The 21,343-nt window shown below is 36.6% G+C and overlaps 2 protein-coding genes across 2 annotated transcripts; both read left to right on the top strand.

Moving 5' to 3' along the window:
* Positions 1-11,335: 11,335 nt before the first annotated feature.
* LOC100958351 (olfactory receptor 4A15-like) lies at positions 11,336-12,331 on the top strand. The gene has a single exon (XM_012813163.2). It carries the CDS (start codon positions 11,405-11,407, stop codon positions 12,329-12,331), a length of 927 nt encoding a protein of 308 aa, XP_012668617.1. The 5' UTR covers positions 11,336-11,404.
* A 7,874-nt stretch (positions 12,332-20,205) lies between these two features.
* On the top strand, positions 20,206-21,117 carry LOC100958033 (olfactory receptor 4A5-like). Its single transcript, XM_012813155.1, has one exon. The coding sequence runs from the start codon at positions 20,206-20,208 to the stop codon at positions 21,115-21,117; it is 912 nt and encodes a 303-aa protein (XP_012668609.1).
* Positions 21,118-21,343: the final 226 nt, after the last annotated feature.

Genomic DNA, 21,343 nt, shown 5'->3' with positions numbered 1-21,343 from the left:
ATTAGTTTCATTTCTTGGTTTTCTATTCAATTCCAAATGTCTATGTCTCTATTTTTATGCCAGTACCATGCCGTCTTGACCACGATGGCTTTGTAGTATAGCCTAAAATCTGGAATGGTGATTCACCTAGCTTTGTTTTTATTACTAAAAATTGCCTTAGCTATATAGCATTTTTTCTGGTTCCATACAAAACACAGAATCATTTTTTCCAAGTCTTGAAAGTATGATGTTGGTATTTTAATAGGGATAGCATTGAATCAGTAGATTGCTTTTGGATTTTATTGAATGCATTTTTTGCATCTATTGAGAGGATCATATGGTCTTTGTTTTTGCTTCTGTTAATATGGTGCATATCATTTATGGACTTATGTATGTTAAACCAGCCCTGCATCCATGGGATGAAACCTATTTGATCATGATGTATGACTTTTTTGATAATAAGCTGAAATCTATTGGCTAGGATTTTATTGAGAATTATTATTATTATTATTATTATTTGCAGTTTTTGGCCAGGGCTAGATTTGAACCTGCCACCTCCAGCATATGGGGCCAGTGACCTACTCCTTGGAGCCACAGGCACCACCCTTTTTTGAGAATTTTTGAATCTATATTCATTAGTGAAATTGGTCTAAAATTCTACTTTTTAGTTGGGTCTTTTCCTGGTTTTGGTATCAGGGTGATATTTGCTTCATAGAACATATTAAGAAAGATTCCTTCCTCCTCAATTTTTTGGAATAATTTCTGCAGTACAGGAGTAAGCTCTTCCTTCAAGATTTGATAGAATTCTGGTGTGAAGCCATCTGGACCTCACATTTTTTGTTGGAAGATTTTTTATTGTTTCTTTAATCTCAGTGCTTGAAATTGCCTATTCAGAAGCTCTATTTCTTCCTGGAAGAAAGAGAGAGAAGAAAGAGAGTCTAGAGAGAGGGTGTGATTCCAAATATGGATCCATTTTCTTCACATTGTCAAGTTTTTGGGCATAGAGCTTCTGGTAGTAGAGTTAATCTCTTGTATCTCTGTGGCATCAGTTATTATTTCCCCTTTATCATTTCTGATTGAGGTTACTAGAGATTTTACTTTTCTATTTCTAGTTAGTCTGTCCAAAGGTTTATCTATTTTATTTGTTTTTTTAGAAAACCAACTCCTTGTTTCATTAATTTTCTGAATGATTCTTTGTTTACAATTTCATTAATCTCTGATTTAATTTTGGATATTTCTTTTCTTCTGTTGGGTTTAGGCTTAGATTGTTCTTTTTCCAATTCCATAAGATGGCTTGTGAGTTTGTTGATGTGCTCTCTTTCTGTTTTTTGAATCTAGGCATCTAAAGTGATAAATTTTCCTCTCAGAACTGCTTTTGCAGTATCCCACAGGTTTTGGTAGCTTATGTCTTTATTGTTGTTGTGTTCAAGGAAGTTAATGATTTCCTTTTTTATTCCTTTCTACACCCAACTGGTATTCAACAGAGGTTGTTTAATTTCCATGCCTTTGTGTGGGGTTAAACGTTTTTATTGGAGTTAAGTTCCACCTTTAGTGCCTTGTGGTCTGAGAAGATACAAGGTAAAATTGCAATTCTTTTGATTCTGTTGAGGTTTTCTGTGTGTCCTATGATATGATCAATTTTGGAGAATGTTCCATGGCATGATGAGAAAATGTATATTCTTTATTGTTGGGATGGAGTGTTCTATATATGTCTACTAAGCAAAGTTGTTCTAGGGTCTCATTTAAGTCCCTTGTATCTTTGTTTAATTTCTGTTTAGAGGATCTGTCCAGATCTGTAAGAGGAATGTTAAAGTCCCCTGTTATTATGGTGTTATAGGACATCATATTGCTCAAACTGAGTAAGGTCTGTTTCAAGAATCTGGGAGAATTTAAATTTGGTGAATAAATATTTAGAATTGAAATGTCTTCTTCTTGTATTTTTTCCTTAACCAATATAAAGTGACCATCTTTGTCTCTTTTGACTTTGGTTGCTTTAAATCCACATGTATCTGAAAATAAGATTGCAACTCCTCTTTTCTTCTGAATTTCGTTTGCCTGAAAAATTGTCTTCCAACCCTTAACTTGGAGTTTTAATTTGTCTTTTGAGGCTGGGTGTGTTCCCTGAAGACAGCAAATGGATGACTTGCGTTTTTTAATGCAATTAGCCAATCTATGCCTCTTTAGTGGGGAATTCAAGCCATTAACATTTATTGAGATAATTGATAAATATAGTAGTGTTCTATTCATCTTATTTTGTGAGAGTCCATTGCTTAGTCTTATCTTTTGCATCATTGTAGAAGATAGGTTCTGTCCTTTAATGTCTGAGTTTTTATGTTGCTGTTGATCCATTGTGATGGTCAGTGTGTAGAACAGGTTGAAATATTTCCTGTAGAGCTGGTCTTGTTGTGGTGAATTTCCTCAATGTTTGTATATCAGTAGAAGATTTGGTTTCTCTGTCAATTTTAAAGCTTAGCTTCACAGGATATGGAATTCTGGGCTGGAAATTGTTCTGTTTAAGTAGATTAAAGGTAGATGACCATTGCCTTCTTGCTTGAAAAGTTTCATTAGAGATCACCCTGATGGATTTTCCCCTGTAGGTTAACTGGCGCTTACTCCTGGCAGTTTGAAGAATCTTTCTTTTGTCTTGACTTGGGACAGGTTCATCACAATGTGTCTTGGAGAAGCTTGGGTAAAGTTGAGGTGACCTAGGGTCCAATAGCCCTCTGAAAGGAGTGTGTCAAAATCTTTGGTGATAGTTGGGAAATTTTTATTCTTAATATTCTCTAGTATGGCTTCCATTCTCCTTGGGCATTCTTCTTCCCCTTCTGGGATACCTATAACTCATATGTTTGAATGCTTCATAAAGTCCCATAATTCTGTCAGTGAACATTCTGCTTTCTCTTTCTTCTTTTCTGCCTCTTTAACTATCTGAGTTATCTCAAGAGCTCTGTCCTCTACCTCTGAGATTCTTATGCATGGTCTAATCTGTTTTTGATACTTTCTATTGCATCTTTAAGTTCTCTAGTTGACTGCTTCAGTTTCTTCAGCTCTGCTATATCCTTTCTATATTCTTCACATTGTTCACCTCTTATTTGATTCTGTTTTTTGGATTTCCTTTTGGTTATTTTCCACTTTCTCAACAATTTCCTTTATTGTTTTTTGATTATTTTCTACTTTCTCAGCAATTTCCTTCATTGTTTTCATCATCTGTATTTTAAATCCCCCTTCTGTCATTTCTAACATTTCTTTATAGGTTGAATCCTCTGCGGTAGCTACCACATGGTCCTTTAGGGTGGGGGGTTGGTCTGAATGGGTTTATCATGTTGCCAGGATTTTTCAGCTTTTTCTTCCCCATGAGTCTTTTCTTTTATCTGTTTCCTTGTCCTAATTTCCTTTCACTTCGTCTTGTTCTTTTAGTTACCGTGCCTCTGGCCTAAGGTTTTGATGAGTCCTTTTGGTACAGGACCAAAAGGATGAGAAGATTAAGAGGCAAAAAGGGAAAACAGATTTTCAAAAAGGAAAAAAGTGAAAGGAGAGAGAGTAAAACTGAATATTGACAAAAAGAATAGAGGCACTGAAAGAGAAAGAGAGGAGTAATAAAGGTTTACAATAGGGTACTTTGACCCAACCTTAAAAACCCCAAACCTCTGGGAGTGCTGAGTTGGGTGGTTCCCTTGAGGTCAGCAGCTCTTTGACAGCCTGTTCACACATAGTACCCCACCTCCACTAAATAGAGAGGAAAGACAAAAATATTATAAATCAAATAAAAACCTTATGGGATAAAATTTGGGGAAAAAAGTAATTAGGGGCAGAGACACCAGCCAAAATGAAGTTCTTATTATTAAAGAGGGCAACAATGGATAATTGCATTTAAACTAAAAAAATGAAGAAAGAAAAAAAAGAAAAATCTAGAGGGAAAATGTTGAAATAAAAAGCAAAAACAAAAAACAAAGCAGTATATATATCTTGCTGAATATTGTCTGGGCAACAGGTGATCTTCTGGGGCATGAGATGTTAATCATAATGCTGATACAGTTGTATGAGATGGATACTGAAGGCCTATGCTGAGATCTTAAACCCTGCAGGGTTGAGAGCTAAATCTTTCCTCAGCCCACATAAGAGATACTTTAAACTGTTAACCTTGGCTAAGCAGAAGTTTTCCCAGGAAAGCACTTATTGCTGGGATCTCTCCTGAAGTGGATGCCAACTTATCCAGTGCGCCAACATTGCTCTCACTCTATGCCCCTGAAGGCAGAGGTTACAAGGCAGCCCTCCAACCACCAAACACTGAAATCTCCACTCCTCCCCAGCATCTCAGTCCTGGCCTTTGGTGCTGCTCAGTCATTAGTTCACTTGCCCAAGTTCTCCCAGCCCAAGCCTTGCTTTGTGACCCTGAGGGCAGAGCCTGCAGGGGTAGTTCTCCCACAATGGCTGTGCACAGCCCACAATCAAACTATATTAGCTCTGTTTCAGCTCAGTGGCTCAGTCTGGGGCCCTAGACAACACTTAAAGTCATCTGAACTCTTGCCCAAGTTCTCCCAACATAGTTCAACTAAGTGCCCAAGTCAAAAAAAAAAAAAAAAAAAGCCCACAGGACAGCCTTCTATGTTAGTAATCTTGCTGCTATTGTGATTATAGATGTGGCAGCCACAGCCTCAAACCAAACAAATGCAACCTCTTGCCAGTTTTCCACTGTTTTTGTCCTCCTTCTGGGTTCCAGAAGTCTCTACCTGTCTTCCTATGTCCCCAAAAGGATGTTTCTAGACAGAGCCCACAAGCCAGAGATGCCTGGAGTCTTCTATCCCCAATCTCACTGCACCCAGTTGCAAAGAAACTATTACTCAGCAGCCATCTTGGTCTCTAGTGTCCCATTTATTTTTGTTATTGCTTCAGTTGTCAATGGGAACTTCCTCATGAGGTCTTTCCCAAGCCAATATCATCAAGAGTTTTTCCCACACTTTCTTCTAGACTTTTCATCATTTCATGTCTTAGATTTAAGTCTTTTATCCATCATCAGTTAATTGTTGTAAATGGTGAGAGGTGCAGGTCCAGTTTCAGTCCTTTGCATGTGGCTAACTAGTTCTCCTAGCACCCCACTTCCTAAATAGGGATTATTTTCCCCAGGGACTGCTTTTGTTTGTGTTTACCAAAAATCAGATGGTGATATGAAGCTGGTTTCATCTCTAGGTTCCTATTCTGTTCCACAGACCTAATGCTTCTATTTTTGTGCCAGTACCATGCAGTATTGGTCACTATAGACTTGTAGTATAACCTGAAGACTGGTAACATGATGCTCTCAGATTTGTTTTTATTTCTTACAAATGTGTTGGCTATTCAGAGTTTTTTCTGCTTATGAACACAATGCAAAAGTACTTTTTCAAATTTTTCAAAGAGTGATGTTGGTTGTGGGGGTTGCATTAAATTTGTAGGTCACTTTGGATAGAAAACCCCAGAGACTCAACTGTGAGTCCTGGAAGTGATTGAAAAATGTAGTAATGTCTCAGGATATAAAATTAATGTCCATAAATCCATAGCCTTTATATACACCAACAGCAGTTAAGCTGAGAATCAAATTAAAGACACAAGTCTTTTCACAGCAGCTTCAAAGAAAATGAAACACCTTGAAATATACCTAACAAAAGATGTAAAAGATCTCTACTGGGAGAACTATGAAACCCTGAGAAAAGAAATTGGAGAAGACAATAACAAATGGAAGAACATGCCAGTCTCATAGCTGGGAAGAATTAACATTGTTAAAATGTCTATACTACCCAGGCAGTGGACAGTCCATCAGATAGTCTATCCTTTCCTCCTCTTTTCCAGAGACTGCTTTTCCCTTTGAAATGTGAATTTTCAAGCTCTGGTGAACTTTAATGAGGATTTACACCTTCCTCTCTCTACTTAGCTTCTTTTAACTTCTAGTTAGCATCTCTATAGGAGAAATGCAGCATATTTATATTACTAATCCTAGGAGCAGAGTTCACACTGCTCTAAGTGGTTGCCAGTTAGAAATTTATTTTTCCTTGTTAGCCCATTACTAAGATCATTTTTCAACATCTAAAGGTCAAAATTTTCTGGGTTTAATTTTTATTTTTTTCTTATTCTATAAAAATCTCTTTTAAATTATAGGTCTTAATTTTTGTATTTTTAAATAAGATTCTTTTCTTCTGAGTGAATTTGATGGGTGGATATTATATGATCTGAATTTAATTGAAACTTAATGATTTTGTGTCACAGTCCCATTAAGTGTGTTTGCTGTACACAAAGTCTTAAGCTTTTCTTTTCCCTGCAGTGTCTTCTTGAATTTGAGAATTTCCAATATATGCTGATTAGTCAAAAAGAAAGAATTCTCATTTGTACAAACTTAGTGACTAACCTCCTCTTTGATTTTAGATTCCTATTTTTTTTTTCACTTAACTATGTTTAAGTTGTTTTCCAGGAGGCAATTCTAGAAATATAGAATGCACTAGAAGGAAGATAGGAAAGGTTTCTATTCTCTGGGGCATGATTCCTCTGTGAATCTAATTTGGAAGTAGCCTTGAGGATAAGTGCCAAGAAATGTCTTTCCTTACCTGGGAGATTTTTTCCTTGGGTTATTAATATTACCAACAAGATATAAAAGAAAATCTATTACCTTACTAGACATGAACCACATTACAGAAGTCATACGAATGCTTTAAAAATACCCAAAGCAAAGTTCATTTTTCAGATTATCCAATTCTGCACTCTATTTACTAAAAATTTTACAAGTATAAAAGTGTCGTTCAATTATTTAGATAGTTAAACATAATAGTGAGGTTTTAAAGTTGTTGAATTCTTTATACATATTCCTGAAAGCTTTCAAATTTGATGATTCATCAGTCATATCAACTGTTCATTCTTGAAGTCAACTCTGAAGAATTCCATAATCCAAACTGGAAAATGTTTGTTCAGGTAAAAAGAGAGATATCTATCCCTCTGTGACAAAGCATTCACAGCATCAGTGACTGAGTGTGCCCTTTTCTTTTCTTTGTAGTCACATCTTGATTTATATGGAGGTGATCCTGACTCATCTTCATCAAAGTAAGCTGTCATCTTCTAGGACAAAAGGCAAAATTGCAGAAGCCTAGACTTGTAACAAGTGACAGAAGATGAAATAGAAAACCCAGGTACGATATTTACAAAAACTATTCACTGCTGTTAGAACAACAGCAAAATGGACTTACTTTGAATAGAGTGTGTATTTCTTAAGAGGAAAGTTTCATCATTTGATCTCAATGGTTTATTTTTGTTGTTGTTGTTGTTGTTTTGGGGTTTTGGGGGTTTTTGCCAGAATTTCCAACAATAAGATAACACATAGCATATGCATTTCTTTCATTTTATAGAATAGTCACAGACTAAGTGTAATGGCCATAATCACCTCCAAATTTTGTACTAGAGTTGTTTAAATGTAAACTGAAATAGAGAAAATGCACACCAAGATATAACAATATAATAATGTATGTATATGATCTTCACAATAAATTCTTTTAGATTGCTTTATACACATCTGAAAATCCAACAAGTATGGATTGTGTATTTTAATACATTAAATTTATGGTAAGGGTTACTAGTTCTGTATAAATTGTACCTTGTATGTGTTATTTTTTTAAAGTTCTAGTTCTGTGTAGATGTTTTATTTCTGTTGATATTTTTATTTTTGTAAAGTATAACACCATGTTGTTCAATCACTATCACTATCCATCTCCAAAACTTTTCATCATTCCACACTGGAACTGTGGACCCATTAAACAATAACTCCCTATTTCCTCCTCCTCCTATTCCTGGTAAACTGTTTTACTTTCTACTTCTATGAGTATGACTATTTCAAGTGCCACATAAAAATGAGATCATAACATATATTTTCTTTTGTGTCTTGTTTCTTTCCTAGCTTAGCATGCCTTCAAGTTTCATCCATGTTGTAGCATGTATCACAATTTCATTCATTTCTAAGGCTGAATAATATACCATAATACCACAATTTGTTTATTAATCCATTAGATGGATATTTGAGTTTTTCTATCTTTTAGGCATTGTGAATAATACTGCTATCAATATCAATATTCAAATATTTGTTCTAGTCTCTTCTTTCTGTTCTTTTATTCATGGTCCCAAATTTTTGGATATGTAAATTAATATCCCCTTATTACAAAATGTGGAAACTTGTGTTCTAGGCAATCAAGTTACAATGAACATCCACTTGTGCCTTATTGAAAAGACTATTTTAGTGTCCATGAAAATAGAAGTTATGAATCTTGTTAGGTGCAAGATTTACAGAACCTTAAGAAAATTCCCAACATCTATTTCTGCCTAAGGGTTAATTACATGGATATTTTCTTATTTTTAGGGTCTTAAAATATAGTGAGTGAAACTAGACATACCACATTACATCTAACATCTAACCTTCTAATTTACAAAAAGATTAAGTTTAGTTTTACTGACAAATTTCAAAGAAGGAAATGAGACATAAAGGGAGGTAATGAATTTCCATGCAGTAATGTGAATGGAAATGGAAAGGATAACCTCCATAACTGGGTACAATAATGACAAATCTGTCCATTCCCTGGAGGATGCTTCTCTGGGTAATTAGAGAGCAGAGTGGACTTTACTAATTGCAAAAATGAAACACTAAAATTGCATGGGGAAACAAATAATTGTAAATAATATGTTGAATTATTTGGTATTTATTTTTAGAAAGTTTTCTATGAGCTTTATTTGCATTGTCCTACTTAATCCTTAGAACCACCCTATGTGTCAGTGCTATGATCATTCTCACTATACAGATGATGCTGAGTAATTTATCCATAGTGGCACACTTGGTGCATATAGATTCTGAAGCTCCAATTCTAAACTAAAATTGAGAAACTAAGCTGTCAAAAACTACACTCGTGCAAGCATACCAGCACACCTTGGTACAATTAAAAAGCAAAACACAGACCTGACCATGACTGTACACGAGCCCGGAGACTCACCTTCTCAGATTACTGCTTTTCCTATTTTTTCTATTTGTCCCCAAAGTCTATTTAAACACACACAGTTTTCACGCATAGTATTTTTACTTTACTGTGAAGATGTTAACTTGGAAAAAACTGTGATATTTCTTTAAAATTTATTTTTTCTGAGAAACAGTCTGCGGAACTGAGTAGATGTTCATTAGACTCTCAGATTCTTCCTGCATCATATCTATGGTCAATAATCAATTATTTTAAAAAGCTGTTGCTTACATAGGGAACAGTTTTTATTACAAAGAGAGTTAAATAGAAACATTTAGACATGGATTGTGATCATACGTTTCAATCGTGTCTGGAATAAAACGCAAACTCACACACTGTATAAGCGGTTTGTTTTGTCATATGTTGTTGGGTTTGGCATAGTGTAGTAGATCTACTTAATTCATGTTAACTTAATTGTCACACGGGCTACTTCCCATGGACTAACATTTTTTGAACATGTGTTAATTATTTGTTCTTATTGGATCTGTTAAGAAATCTGAGGAATCTTACAAATGTTTGAATCAAACATGTTTCTTTTCTCATAAAATATAATATTATAAAGTTTTCTATTGTTAAGATAGATTGACAGTTTTTAACGGTTTATAGTAATTATAATTTTCCTAAGAACATTTTTAATAGTGAAATATTTCCACAGTGCTTATAGCGTTATACACAATAACTGTTATAAACACTCTAGAGGTGAGCAGGCGAGACCCGTCTGCCTGAAGTTGTCTCTTTAATGCTCAGATATTCCTTTGAATTGGAATTTCTTATTTTCCATTATAAATGCAGATATAGCTTCAGAATTGTGAGTGAGGACATTTAATTATGTACATATGCAGTAAAATATCAGAAGCCCCAAAGATAGAAATTGGTTTATTAGACAGCTGGTCTCCGGTACTGATACATCCTAAAGTTTGAATTGGGATTTTTTTTTTTTTGACCCAGATATATAGTATAGATTTCTGAAAGCAAGTGACAGCACTGATGCTGTTACCTTCCAGGATATCATCTGACCGACAGCTGTAGGAATCTGAAATTCCTCTCATTCATGCCTCCCAAGCAAATTGCTTACCCATTTTAAAGCGTATTTCATTCTGCCTATGATTTTTGCTAGTGTCTGTCTTCCGTTTTCCAGTTATCTCTTATTTTGAATGACCTGGAAGTTTATTTACTTTACTTATTGTACCATGGATGTCTTATTATTCAGCATGAACTCAGATAGCCAAGAACTAATGAACAAAAGAACTCATTTATTGACGATTATAACTAAATAACTTTTAGCACATGCCAAGTCAGCCTGATTAATATAAAAATGATCTACCAGAAAAAAAATATGTCATTTAGGATAAAGGTGTCAGTGGTAAGATAATTTTAACAGAAATTTGTACGTAGGAAAATCATTGCATTTCCAATAAGGAATATGCCTTGGGGCATGATTTTCATAACATTGATAAGATAAAAATCAACTAAGATTTCCATATTTTAGCATTCTTTTTACTGTATTATGATTTTCCCCCAAATCTTTGCTCCTCACCTTCTTAATTGTTCATGGTTATGCATAACAAATTTGAAATACATAACAACTTTGAAAAGTGGGGAAAATGTCTGTATAGTGCCCCTCCACTTTGAGTTGTATTATCGATTATTTTTCCTTCGATAGCCTAGGTTGCAATAAATGGCAATTCGGTTCTGTATATGTGTGTGTACGTGCATAATAAACTCATGCATATGTGTAAGTTTTCAAATAAACCTTGCCATTGGACTTTCATGGCTGTTAAGAAATTAATATGTTTATCTTTATTCACTTGCTCTATCGTGATCTTCAAAATTCAGTTTAATTAAATAAAATTTAATTAGGAAGCATTTAATGAACATTCATAGTTTGTCTCATGTTTTTGTTGCTGTGAGTTTATTTCTAAATTATAGGAGCTCCTAGTAAAGTATTTCCGAAAGGCAAACATCTAAACATCAGCCTATAATTTTATGTGCCATTTACTTTATGTGAATACTTAAGTAAAGCCAATAATTATGAGATTGTTTTCATGGCAAAATTTAGAGAGCCAAGAAAGCATCAAGGGAAAAAAAATATCAAACATGCAATGTTCTTGAGAGATACTATGGAGAAAGCAGATGTCTTGATTTAAGTAGATCTGTTGACAGATACATCCGCTTATATGTATTTTAGAATGCTGAGGTCTCTTCAATGTAGCTGAGACAAGAAATTTAGTGAAAATGAAAAGGGTAGTTGTGGAAGGAGATTCTGCACACTTATTTTCTAATGAGCTAGTGTGGGAGGCTCTGTGGGGGAAACATTACGTTTTAGACATGGAGCTTGTGACCATCTCAAATTTACTATCGGCCCTTTTGTTCGCAGGCTCTGACACCCGAATTCAATACCTTTAGAGGAACGCATGGGAAGGAGGAACAACGTGACTGAATTTGTGCTCCTGGGGCTGACACAGGACCCCGCTGGGCAGAAAGTTCTGTTTGTCGCGTTCTTGCTCATCTACACCGCGACGGTGCTGGGCAACCTGCTCATCATCGTGACTGTCACCGCCAGCCCGTCCCTGGGCTCCCCCATGTACTTTTTTCTGTCTTATTTATCATTTATAGATACTGTCTATTCCACTGCCATTGCCCCCAAAATGATCACAGACTTGCTTTCTGAGAGAAAGACCATTTCCTTCCAAGCTTGCATGGCTCAAGTTTTTCTGGATCATTTGTTTGCTGGCACTGAAGTCATTCTTTTGGTGGTGATGGCCTATGACCGATACGTGGCCATCTGTAAACCTCTTCATTACCTGATCATCATGAATCGCCGGCTGTGTGTTCTCCTGCTGTTGGTGGCCTGGCTTGGAGGCTTCCTTCATTCATTAGTTCAAGTTCTTCTTATTTATCAGCTCCCTTTCTGTGGACCCAATGTCATTGACAATTTTGCCTGTGATTTATATCCCTTACTGGAACTTGCCTGCAGGGATACCTACCACCTTGGACTTTCCCTGATAGCCAACGGAGGGGCAATTTGTACTGTCACTTTCCTCATTCTCCTACTTTCCTATGGGGTCATATTACACTCTCTGAGGGCTCAGAGTTCAGAAGGGAAACACAAAGCCTTCTACACCTGTGCATCCCACATCACTGTGGTCATTTTATTTTTTGTCCCCTGTATCTTTCTATATGCACGGCCCAATTCTACCCTTCCAGTTGATAAATTCGTGACTGTGGTTTTAACTTTTATAACCCCCATGTTGAACCCTCTAATCTACACACTGAGGAATGCAGAAATGAAAACTGCCATGAGGAAACTGTGGCATAAAAAAGTGACCTTGGCAGGATGAGGGCTGTATGTCTTATGTGGAACAAGATTTTCGTTTTTTCACAGAAACAAAGTAACTAGCTGCTACTACCTTTTGTTATTATTCCTTTTGATTATTTAGCTTATTTATTCTGAAACAGCCATATAAATTAATATTTATCAACATGGAATATGTTCTACTCCTTACAGACCAAGTGAATTCCATAGGTTTAATTAATATCTAATACCATTTATGTAATCATACAGTGTTAAGACTCTTTGGTGAACAACAATTTCTAGTTTTATTTCAAGTATTTTTTCATATTTTAGAATACTATGGGTACATATGATTTAGTTACATAGTGTGATTTTACATATTTTAAGTCAAAGTTAAAGCTATAGGTTTACCCTTTACCTAGAAAGTATGCAGGGAGCAACCAGCAGCTGTGCGGGGAACATGGGGCTGGATCAGTCCAGGGAGCTGGGAATGCCAGCAGCTGCAGGGGGATGAGTGGCTCAAGCAGTTCTCTGGCTGCAGGGCCAAGATAGGGCGCTTGGTCCTGCTGGGGAGAGGGGACGCAGCCTTTGGGTCTCCTCTCACTTTCTCTGCAGGCAAGGGGGGAAGGGTGGACTGGAAATTCAAAATGGCAGTGATAACTGTTAGTTCTATTTTTCTGCTAGGCTAGAGGGTGTTCAGAGTCTCAATAGGGTCGTTCTAGGAGAGTAGACCCCACTATCTGTAGCTCTCACACTTGGTGTGACATAATAGGTCCTCAGTTTGTCGCTTGCCTATAGGAAACTTACAGGAGCTGACAAAGAGAAAACAAAGAAAAAAGCATACCTTTCTTGGGGGAGAGGACAGACACTTTTCCTTTGGGATGTATTCTGTACCTGTAGATTGCTTTCTAGGAGTTGCAGCTTGTGTCAGCAGAGGTGTCCTGCAGATATCACTCCTCTCTTGGCTGGGCTCCTTATCTTCAACTTTGTTGGGTGTTTTCTGGACTTTATCCTTCTCTCCAGATGGGAGCTTCTGTCACAGGCTGGTATCTGTTGGCCATCTTGCCCCTCCCTCCCCACCTCTTTAGAGGACAATTTAAGTCATTCACATTAATTGAGAGAATTTGTAGAAATGGTAGTTTTTTGGGTCTCATGTTTTTCAAAAGTCCAGCGGATAATTTTAATCCATTCACCATTGTGGAAGTTAGGTTTTGTTTGATAATTTCTGAGTGAGTTTACTTTGGTGGTAGACCATTGTGTTGGTCATTATGGAGAATGGGTCTGAGTATATCCTGGATGGCTGGTTTAGTTATGACAAAGTTCCTTAACATGTGTAGGTCAGTAAAGTATTTAATTTCTTCATCACAAATGAAACACTATTTAACTGGCTTTAGGATCCTGGGCTGACATTTGTTTTGTTTTAGAAGATTGAAGGTGGATGACTATCCTCTTCTGGGTTAAAAATTTTCAGCTGAAAGATTTGCAGTCATTATAATATTCCTCCCCTTGTAGGTAATGATTTTTTTATGTCTGAATGCTTGCATGATTTTCTCCTTCATATTGACTTTGGCAAAGTTGATTACAATGTGTCTAAAAGATGTTTTATTTAGAATGAGTCTCGCTTGGGTTCTTTATCAACTATCTGAATTTCTTGCAATACTTGGAAATTCTTCTTCAATATATCTTGGCATTGAGCATCCATGCTTTTAGGACCATCTTCTTCTTCATGAATTCCTATAAGTCAAATGTTAGATCTTTTGGAAATATCTCACAGCTCTCTTCAGGATTGTTCTGCTCTTGATAACCAGTTTTCTGCCCCTTTAAATGGTTGGGATCATTCAAAAGCCTTGTCTTCAATATTTGACATTCATTTTCTGCTTGGTCAACTCTATTAATGAGGGATTCCACTGTACTTCAAAACACCTTGAATAATTTTTTTACTTCCTTGAGCTCTGCTATTTCTTTTCTCATTATGTCCATATCCTTGGTGACCTTGTCTTTGAATTCATTAATTTTTGAGCCAAGTTTTGAACTATCCTTGGATTTCTATTTCTCTCTCTTTCTCCATTCTATTCATCTTATTTGCCAGCCATATTCTAAATTCTGTTTCTGACAATTCATCCATTTGTCTATGAATGACATGTTCAGCCATATCTCCTTTATCATATGTGGGGGGGTTGATCTACTCTGAATATTTATGTTGCTGGAGTTCTTCCATTGGTTCTGTGCCATGATTATTTTCTACCATTTGGTTATTAAAACTGGTAGGGTGAGATTAAATTGGGGCCTCCAGGTATTAAACAGCCCTTTACCAAAGTGCCAGGCCTTGTAATGGTGGCTTTTCTCCTACAACCTTACAAAGGTCCTGTTTGGAGTTGTTGCCAGAGACTCTGATGACCTGCTTGGTGAGATAGCACAAGCTGGCTCTGTTTTGAAATCAGCCAACCTCCACTGTATCATAAGAAGTCGTGGTATTAGGTTTAAATCTCAACTGGAAAGAGATTTAAACAGCTGTGCAGCTGTGGCACCCCACCCCCACCCTTCAGTTCTTTCCTGCTACAGAACATCTGCAGCTCATTCTTTGAGGGTTCCTGGGTAGATAGCCCTAGTCAAGAGTTCCAATCAGATTGTTTAGGGCAATCAACAGAGAAAGATCAAAATGTTTCCAGGGATAGGCTGTTCCATCCACAAATTTAAGGGAATGGTTTCCAGTCCCCTCTGGTAAGCCACCCATTGCCTGTCAAAGTCCTAGCTGGGTGTCAGCACCCCCGTCCACTGGGCATAGTCACAACAAGGAGTCTTCACCCCTGCCTGTTAGTACAGTCGGAACCAGGCATCAATGCCTCTGTTTGCCAGGCACAGTCAGAACTGGGGGTCTATGTTCCCACCCACTGGACACAGTCAGAACCAGGTGTGTGTGCCCTCACCTGATGGGCACAGTCAGAACCAGGAGTCAGTGCCTCCACTCACTGGTGCACTCAGAGCAGGTTTCTGTGGCCCTACCTGCTGGACACAGCCCAACCAGGCATGAGCGCCACTGCCCACAGGCATAATCAGAACTGGGGCTCTGTGCCTCCTCGCACCATGCACCATCATGGTGCATCTCTTTCTTCCTCATATGTCCCTTTCTTTCTCTGCCCTTCTGCTTCCCCACAGTCACAATATCTGTGCTCCTGTCTAGAAGCTCTCACAATGTCCAGATATTTCAAGGAATGGCCAAACACTCTGGCCTCTGCAGGAGACAGAACTTCAGACTGCCATGTGAGGGGAGAAGGGTAGACTGGGAGTTCAGATTTGTCAAGAAAACATTTGTTCAATTTCATGCTGAGCAGGGTGGTGTCTGGGTTCATAAGTGGCACCTCCCTAGAGAAGGAGACCTGATGTTTAGCGGCTCTCTACAATGGGGTAAAGGGAGAAGCCTTTTGTCCCCTGCTCACTTGCAGAGAGCCCCTGCTGAGCCTCCCAATAGGCGTGGGGTTTCTGTCCTCTTGGCGATGGGCTTTGTACCTGTAATTTGGTTTTCTTTTTCTTTTCTTTTCTTTTTTTTTAATACCTGTAATTTGGATGCTCTTCCTTGGAGTCACAGCTTATCTAACATCTTTTTTAGCTCCACTCTCCACCTTTGGCTTTATGGAGTCCAATTCTGTCCATTTTTCTCCCTCTGGTCAGGAGCCTCTGATGGAAGTTGCTTCTAGTTGGTCATCTTCCTCTTGCCCCCTACAATGTATTTTTTACTGAAGTAAAAAAAATTCAGATTCTGGACTATTGTAGTAAGCATCACTTGATGCAGGAAACATTTATGCCTCATTCAGATAAGCTGTAAGCTTTAGTAGTTCTTTGAATTCATCTGGAAGCAACATAGAGAATGATGCCTTATGTGTATATCAATTCTTCATCTTGGAATCATAATTAAATTCAGAACAACTTTGATTACACCACATAGCTGTTAAGAATTCATGTATGTTTGTGTCTCATTTGTTACCTACCTATAAGGAAGGCATAGTTTTTAGATGTGCTCTTTCATCCTTGAAATAATCAAAGGACATTTCAGTTTTAGTATTCAATCCATTTATTAGGTAAATTAAAACCTGCCATCCTTTAGTGGAGCCCATTACATGATAAAAATGTTTGGTCTTTCAGATAGTTATTTATTTTACTATCTAAGGCACTTATGGCACAGAAGATCTGAGATTGAACTAAACACATGATGAGATCATGATGCTGAATGGAGCCAATGACAAGCCATATTGAGTAAATATTAGTGGAAGTCCTTAGGTGCTATTCCTGTGATGGAAAGTAAAAATTTCTTTTTCTGTAGAGAAAGTCATTAAATTGATATTAGACTAAAATAAGGGAGTGAATTAGTGGATTAAAAATTGTTATGGTTACAACATTTGGCCCACATTCAGGCCTTGAGCAATAGCCTATACTTCAATGTAAAACTATACAACTATGATTACCTATCTTTCCGAGAATTAGACTGTCAATTTCAGCTGCAGTGTTCTCTATCTGTTGGCCTAGGGGATTCTTAGGTACAGTCTTTCCAATAGTCAGAATAAAGCCCTCATTTATTGGAATATGGGTGGGTAAATAAACATGGAGCTGCTTTTCCTTTCATTTAGGTGTAAATATTACTTTCCTTACCTAAATATTTCATTATGTGAAACTGATGATTTATTATTTAATTCATTTTAGAATTTTTCTTTTCACATTATAGGCTTTTTCCAAGCTTGATATTTAGCTTTTTCTTGGCAAGACCCAAGACTTTTTTCCCTAGGGATTATTCTAGGGAAGTCAACTTTTCAGAGAGATTACTTAAGTTGAATTTGTTCCAACTATTTTAATTAACTCATCTGTAATAACCTTACATTCTTTCATTTATAAAACTGATGATATAAAAATTTGTAAATTCTGTCTGCACATATAAATGGAAGAATTATACTGCTTATAACACAACCGAGGAGATTCTAAATCTCAATGTTCTCCCCAGCCTGGAATATGCATTTAGGTGCTCTTTAGTCCTCTACTTGTGATGTTTTTCCTCTTATATCCATGATTACATGTAGAAATTTGGGGAAGTTATCAATTTCCAGCAACGATATTGACAGATATATGCAGACAATTTTAATAAGTAAAACAGTAGTTGTTGTAGTTTGCTGTTGAATGACTGAAAAACTTAAGAGATTTTCTTCTACCTATGAGGAAGGTCTGTCATTGGCCTACCCAGGAAGTTATATTCCAGCATTTTTCTTGTTAGGTACAGAACTTAGTAGCCAGGCACAAGAATATTATCATAAATCCTCTGTCAAAGTCAGTACTTTTTGGTTGTTTTATCATAATGGACAGAGAAAAGAAGATATTCAAGTAACTAATTTTAATGTGGCTAAATATCTAGTTTATTTGTGGTACCAAATTATGAGTTTGGCCATGTTAATTGCTGCTAATTAGGTCAGTTTTTACACAATGTTGCAAAGATAGCAATTTTGTTTTCCTGTGAAGAAATGTTTTCCTCAGGTGAGATATCTATGTACCTTTTATGGTAAATATTGAGATAAATTTTAGGTGTATTTATACTTTAGACATGTTCTTTGGATTATTTGACAGGTCTTGAAAGGTCTGTGATAAGGGGAAGTCTGTGTGGAAATACGGAAACTATAGCCACTTGAGCTATTTCAAGATTCGCTGATCATCCACAGATTATCATGTGTTCTATGATCACATGCAGATGCATGAGGTATGTTCAGTTATCTTCAGTGAAAGAACCATTGAGTTTTAAGGACCAAGGACAAGATTCAAGATGTGAGTTCCTGAAACGATTGAGAAGGGATTCCCATTGAAAATGTCTATGTGTGCTAAAGTATATCTCATGTCTGAAGTAAATCATCTTTTCATTGGAGGAATCAGAATTGGAAAAATTAAGGTAGCAAAACACAGAACTTAATGAGTACATACAAACTATATTTGCTTTGTCCAAATAAGAAGTGAAACAAAGTTGCATGTTGATGTATAAATAAATAATGCAATGTATTTATATTATTATTTTTTGAGATATTATATTTTACACAAAAGTTAATGATTTTATAAATTACTTTTAGGTATATTTGAATTAAAGAATTTACAATTCCATGTGATGTCACACTTCTTTGAGTATAAAGGAACAAATGCATGTTATGTTCTGGAAACATGATATGACCTTATATGTATCAATCTAAAAATTATCCTGTCGAACATGTTAGGGACAATATCCCAGAAAAACTGTCACTTGTATATGACCTTGAGTAGTGTCATTTAAGATTGAAATTGTGAAATACTAGAGCGGGCATGTTTGCTATTGTGGGATTTTATCTTTTATAAATGTCATGTTCTCAAAAAACTATGTTCAATTATTTTTATTCTAGAAAAGTGTTAACAGTGTTTTACATAGAAGACCTAGTGATAATATTTTAAAATATTAAATATTTGAGGCATTAAACTATAGAAGGTAGTGTATGTAACCTAACTCACAAGTAAATTGCTACTGCCCTATGAAGGATTTATCCTGGTGAAATATACCACTGATGATTAAAGAGAGAAAAGGCACTAACCTTATAGAACATAATGTGTAGGAGAAAAAGAGAATTGGTTATAGATAACTTTATACCCTTGTGTTCTTCAACAGTTATGCCCTTATTTATCTATTGCTTTACCAGTGACAGAACTGCTTAAATACGTGAATGAGATGTGTAGAATATTCAACACGGCTGGCATCTAAAGGGAGCTGAAATTCTTCCTGCACATGACCTCCCTCACTGCCAAATCTATGTAGATGGACTCATCTTGCGTACATGTGTCGTTTTTTAATTCTGTAATTTTCCTCAGGAGTGAATAGCCAGGAGGTTCAGGTTTGTATCTATACTTCTCCCATCCTTCTCTGTTCTTTAATTTGTCTGTAACTATCAGATTTAAAACTTTTAAAATATCATGTTTCTTTACTTTTTAATATCCTTTGGGGCAGAAGAGATTAAAGATATGATAGTGTATTTCCTTAGACTTGAGTAATATATTTCAGAAGTGGTTATGTTTGTCACTACACAGATTGTATTGCCAAGATACCACAACTGCTCCAAATTCAAAGGACTGACTCTATACTAATTTGTTTATTTATGATTGATTGTCACCACCAGAGAGTAAGTATCTTGAGTGCAGGAACACTTTCCCTGTTGGTTGTGGCTGATGCTTGTACCATGAAGTAACATATTGTACTTTATTTATTAATTATTTGACTGTGATCTATATCTCTATTAATTTAGTCCACAGTTAAGTTCACTTTATAATTTTTAGTTTAACCAGTATTCTATGTAGAATCTGTGCACACATTTCATTATATTTTTTTCCTATGTACTTCATACTTTCACGTTAAAGACACTTAAAAAAAATTCAATTTCCTTTTTCAATTAGAAATTAACATGAGGGAATATATGATTAGGTTACATTATTTGTGTTTATAAGGTAAAATCTGAGTTGTAGTTGAATTCCTCATCAATGAATATGACATATACCAGTACATTGTACCAGTTGTTTGTAAACATACTAAAGAAGTGACATACCTTAAGAAGTTATAGAATGTATGAATGATTATTGGATTCTTTAACTATTCTTCTCTACAGAATATTCACTAGGTCTTAGATATAAAACCTTTTACATGTAGACCCTAAAGAATATCATCTGCGAAGAAGTGGAATTGTGAAGAAAGGTCTACTGTGAACTTTAGAAGAGGTCTCAATTGATATGTACAAAATGTATATTGTGGGTAAATCACTGTTGAAGATGTAAAAAAGATGTGCTCCAAGACACTGTGGATGTGTTCACAGCCCTGTTCACCATTTCTTTCCAGGTCCTGTTCTTCTGAGCTCTCAACTCTGACACTTTACAGAAGAATAAATGGGAGAGAGTAACAATGTCACTGAATTTGTCCTCCTGGGATTCACTCAAGATCCTGATGGACAAAAAGCATTATTGGTGATGCTTTTGGTCACATATGCTGTGACGATGGGGGGCAACCTGCTCATCGCAGTGACCATTATCAGGAGCCCTTCCCTGGGCTCCCCAATGTACTTCTTCCTGGCCTCTCTGTCACTTATCGATGTTGTTTATTCCACTGCCATTTCACCCAAATTGATTGTAGACTTACTCTGTGATAAAAAGACAATTTCCTTTTCAGCTTGCATGGTCCAGCTCTTTATAGAACACTTATTTGGTGGGGCTGAGATCTTTCTCCTTGTGGTTATGGCCTATGATCGCTATGTGGCCATCTGTAAGCCTCTGCACTACTTGACCATCATGAAAAGACAGGTGTGCATCTTTCTGTTGGTGGTGGGCTGGGTAGGAGGTTTTGTGCACTCTGGGGTTCAAATTGTCTTTGTGTACAGCCTCCCCTTCTGTGGGCCCAATGTCATCAACCACTTTGCCTGTGACATGTACCCATTACTGGAACTTGCATGCACAGACACCTACTTTCTAGGTCTCACTGTAATTGCCAATAGTGGAGCAATCTGCATGGTGGTCTTTATCCTTCTCCTCATCTCCTATGGAGTCATCCTAAACTCCCTTAAGACTTACAGTCAGGAAGGGAGGCGTAAGGCCCTGTCTACCTGCAGCTCCCACATCACCGTGGTTGTTTGCTTCTTTGTTCCCTGTATTTTCATATATGTTAGACCTATGTCCACCTTCCCTATTGATAAATTCATAACTGTATTTTATACAGTTATCACTCCCATGTTGAATCCTTTGATATATAGCTTGAGAAATTCAGAGATGAAAAATGCTATGGAAAAACTCTGGTGTAAAAAGTGAATTATAGATGGAATAAGAGCATCCTTCACATTGACCATGGCTAGTACCAGTTCTAAGGCAGCACACAGGCAGTAATTCTTATGATGTATAATGTCAATTCAATAGGTTCTATGGGGTTGCTTCTCTTTACAAAGTCATCAGACTTGTGGAATGAATTATTTTTTGAGGATAGAATCAATTAAATATAAAAATTCTGGAGGATGAGTAAAAGGTTCAGGTAGGCTAT

Source organism: Otolemur garnettii, unplaced genomic scaffold, assembly GCF_000181295.1.
Source record: "Otolemur garnettii isolate 467f Iridium unplaced genomic scaffold, OtoGar3 scaffold00247, whole genome shotgun sequence".
NCBI lineage: Eukaryota > Metazoa > Chordata > Mammalia > Primates > Galagidae > Otolemur > Otolemur garnettii.
Note: the sequence above shows the minus strand (reverse complement) of the source record. Positions and strands in the feature narration are given on the sequence as shown.

What these genes read in the sequence shown, in the direction of transcription:
- LOC100958033 (XM_012813155.1), top strand. Translation starts at nt 20,206, where the DNA reads ATGGGAGAGAGTAACAATGTCACTGAATTTGTCCTCCTGGGATTCACT.
- LOC100958351 (XM_012813163.2), top strand. Translation starts at nt 11,405, where the DNA reads ATGGGAAGGAGGAACAACGTGACTGAATTTGTGCTCCTGGGGCTGACA.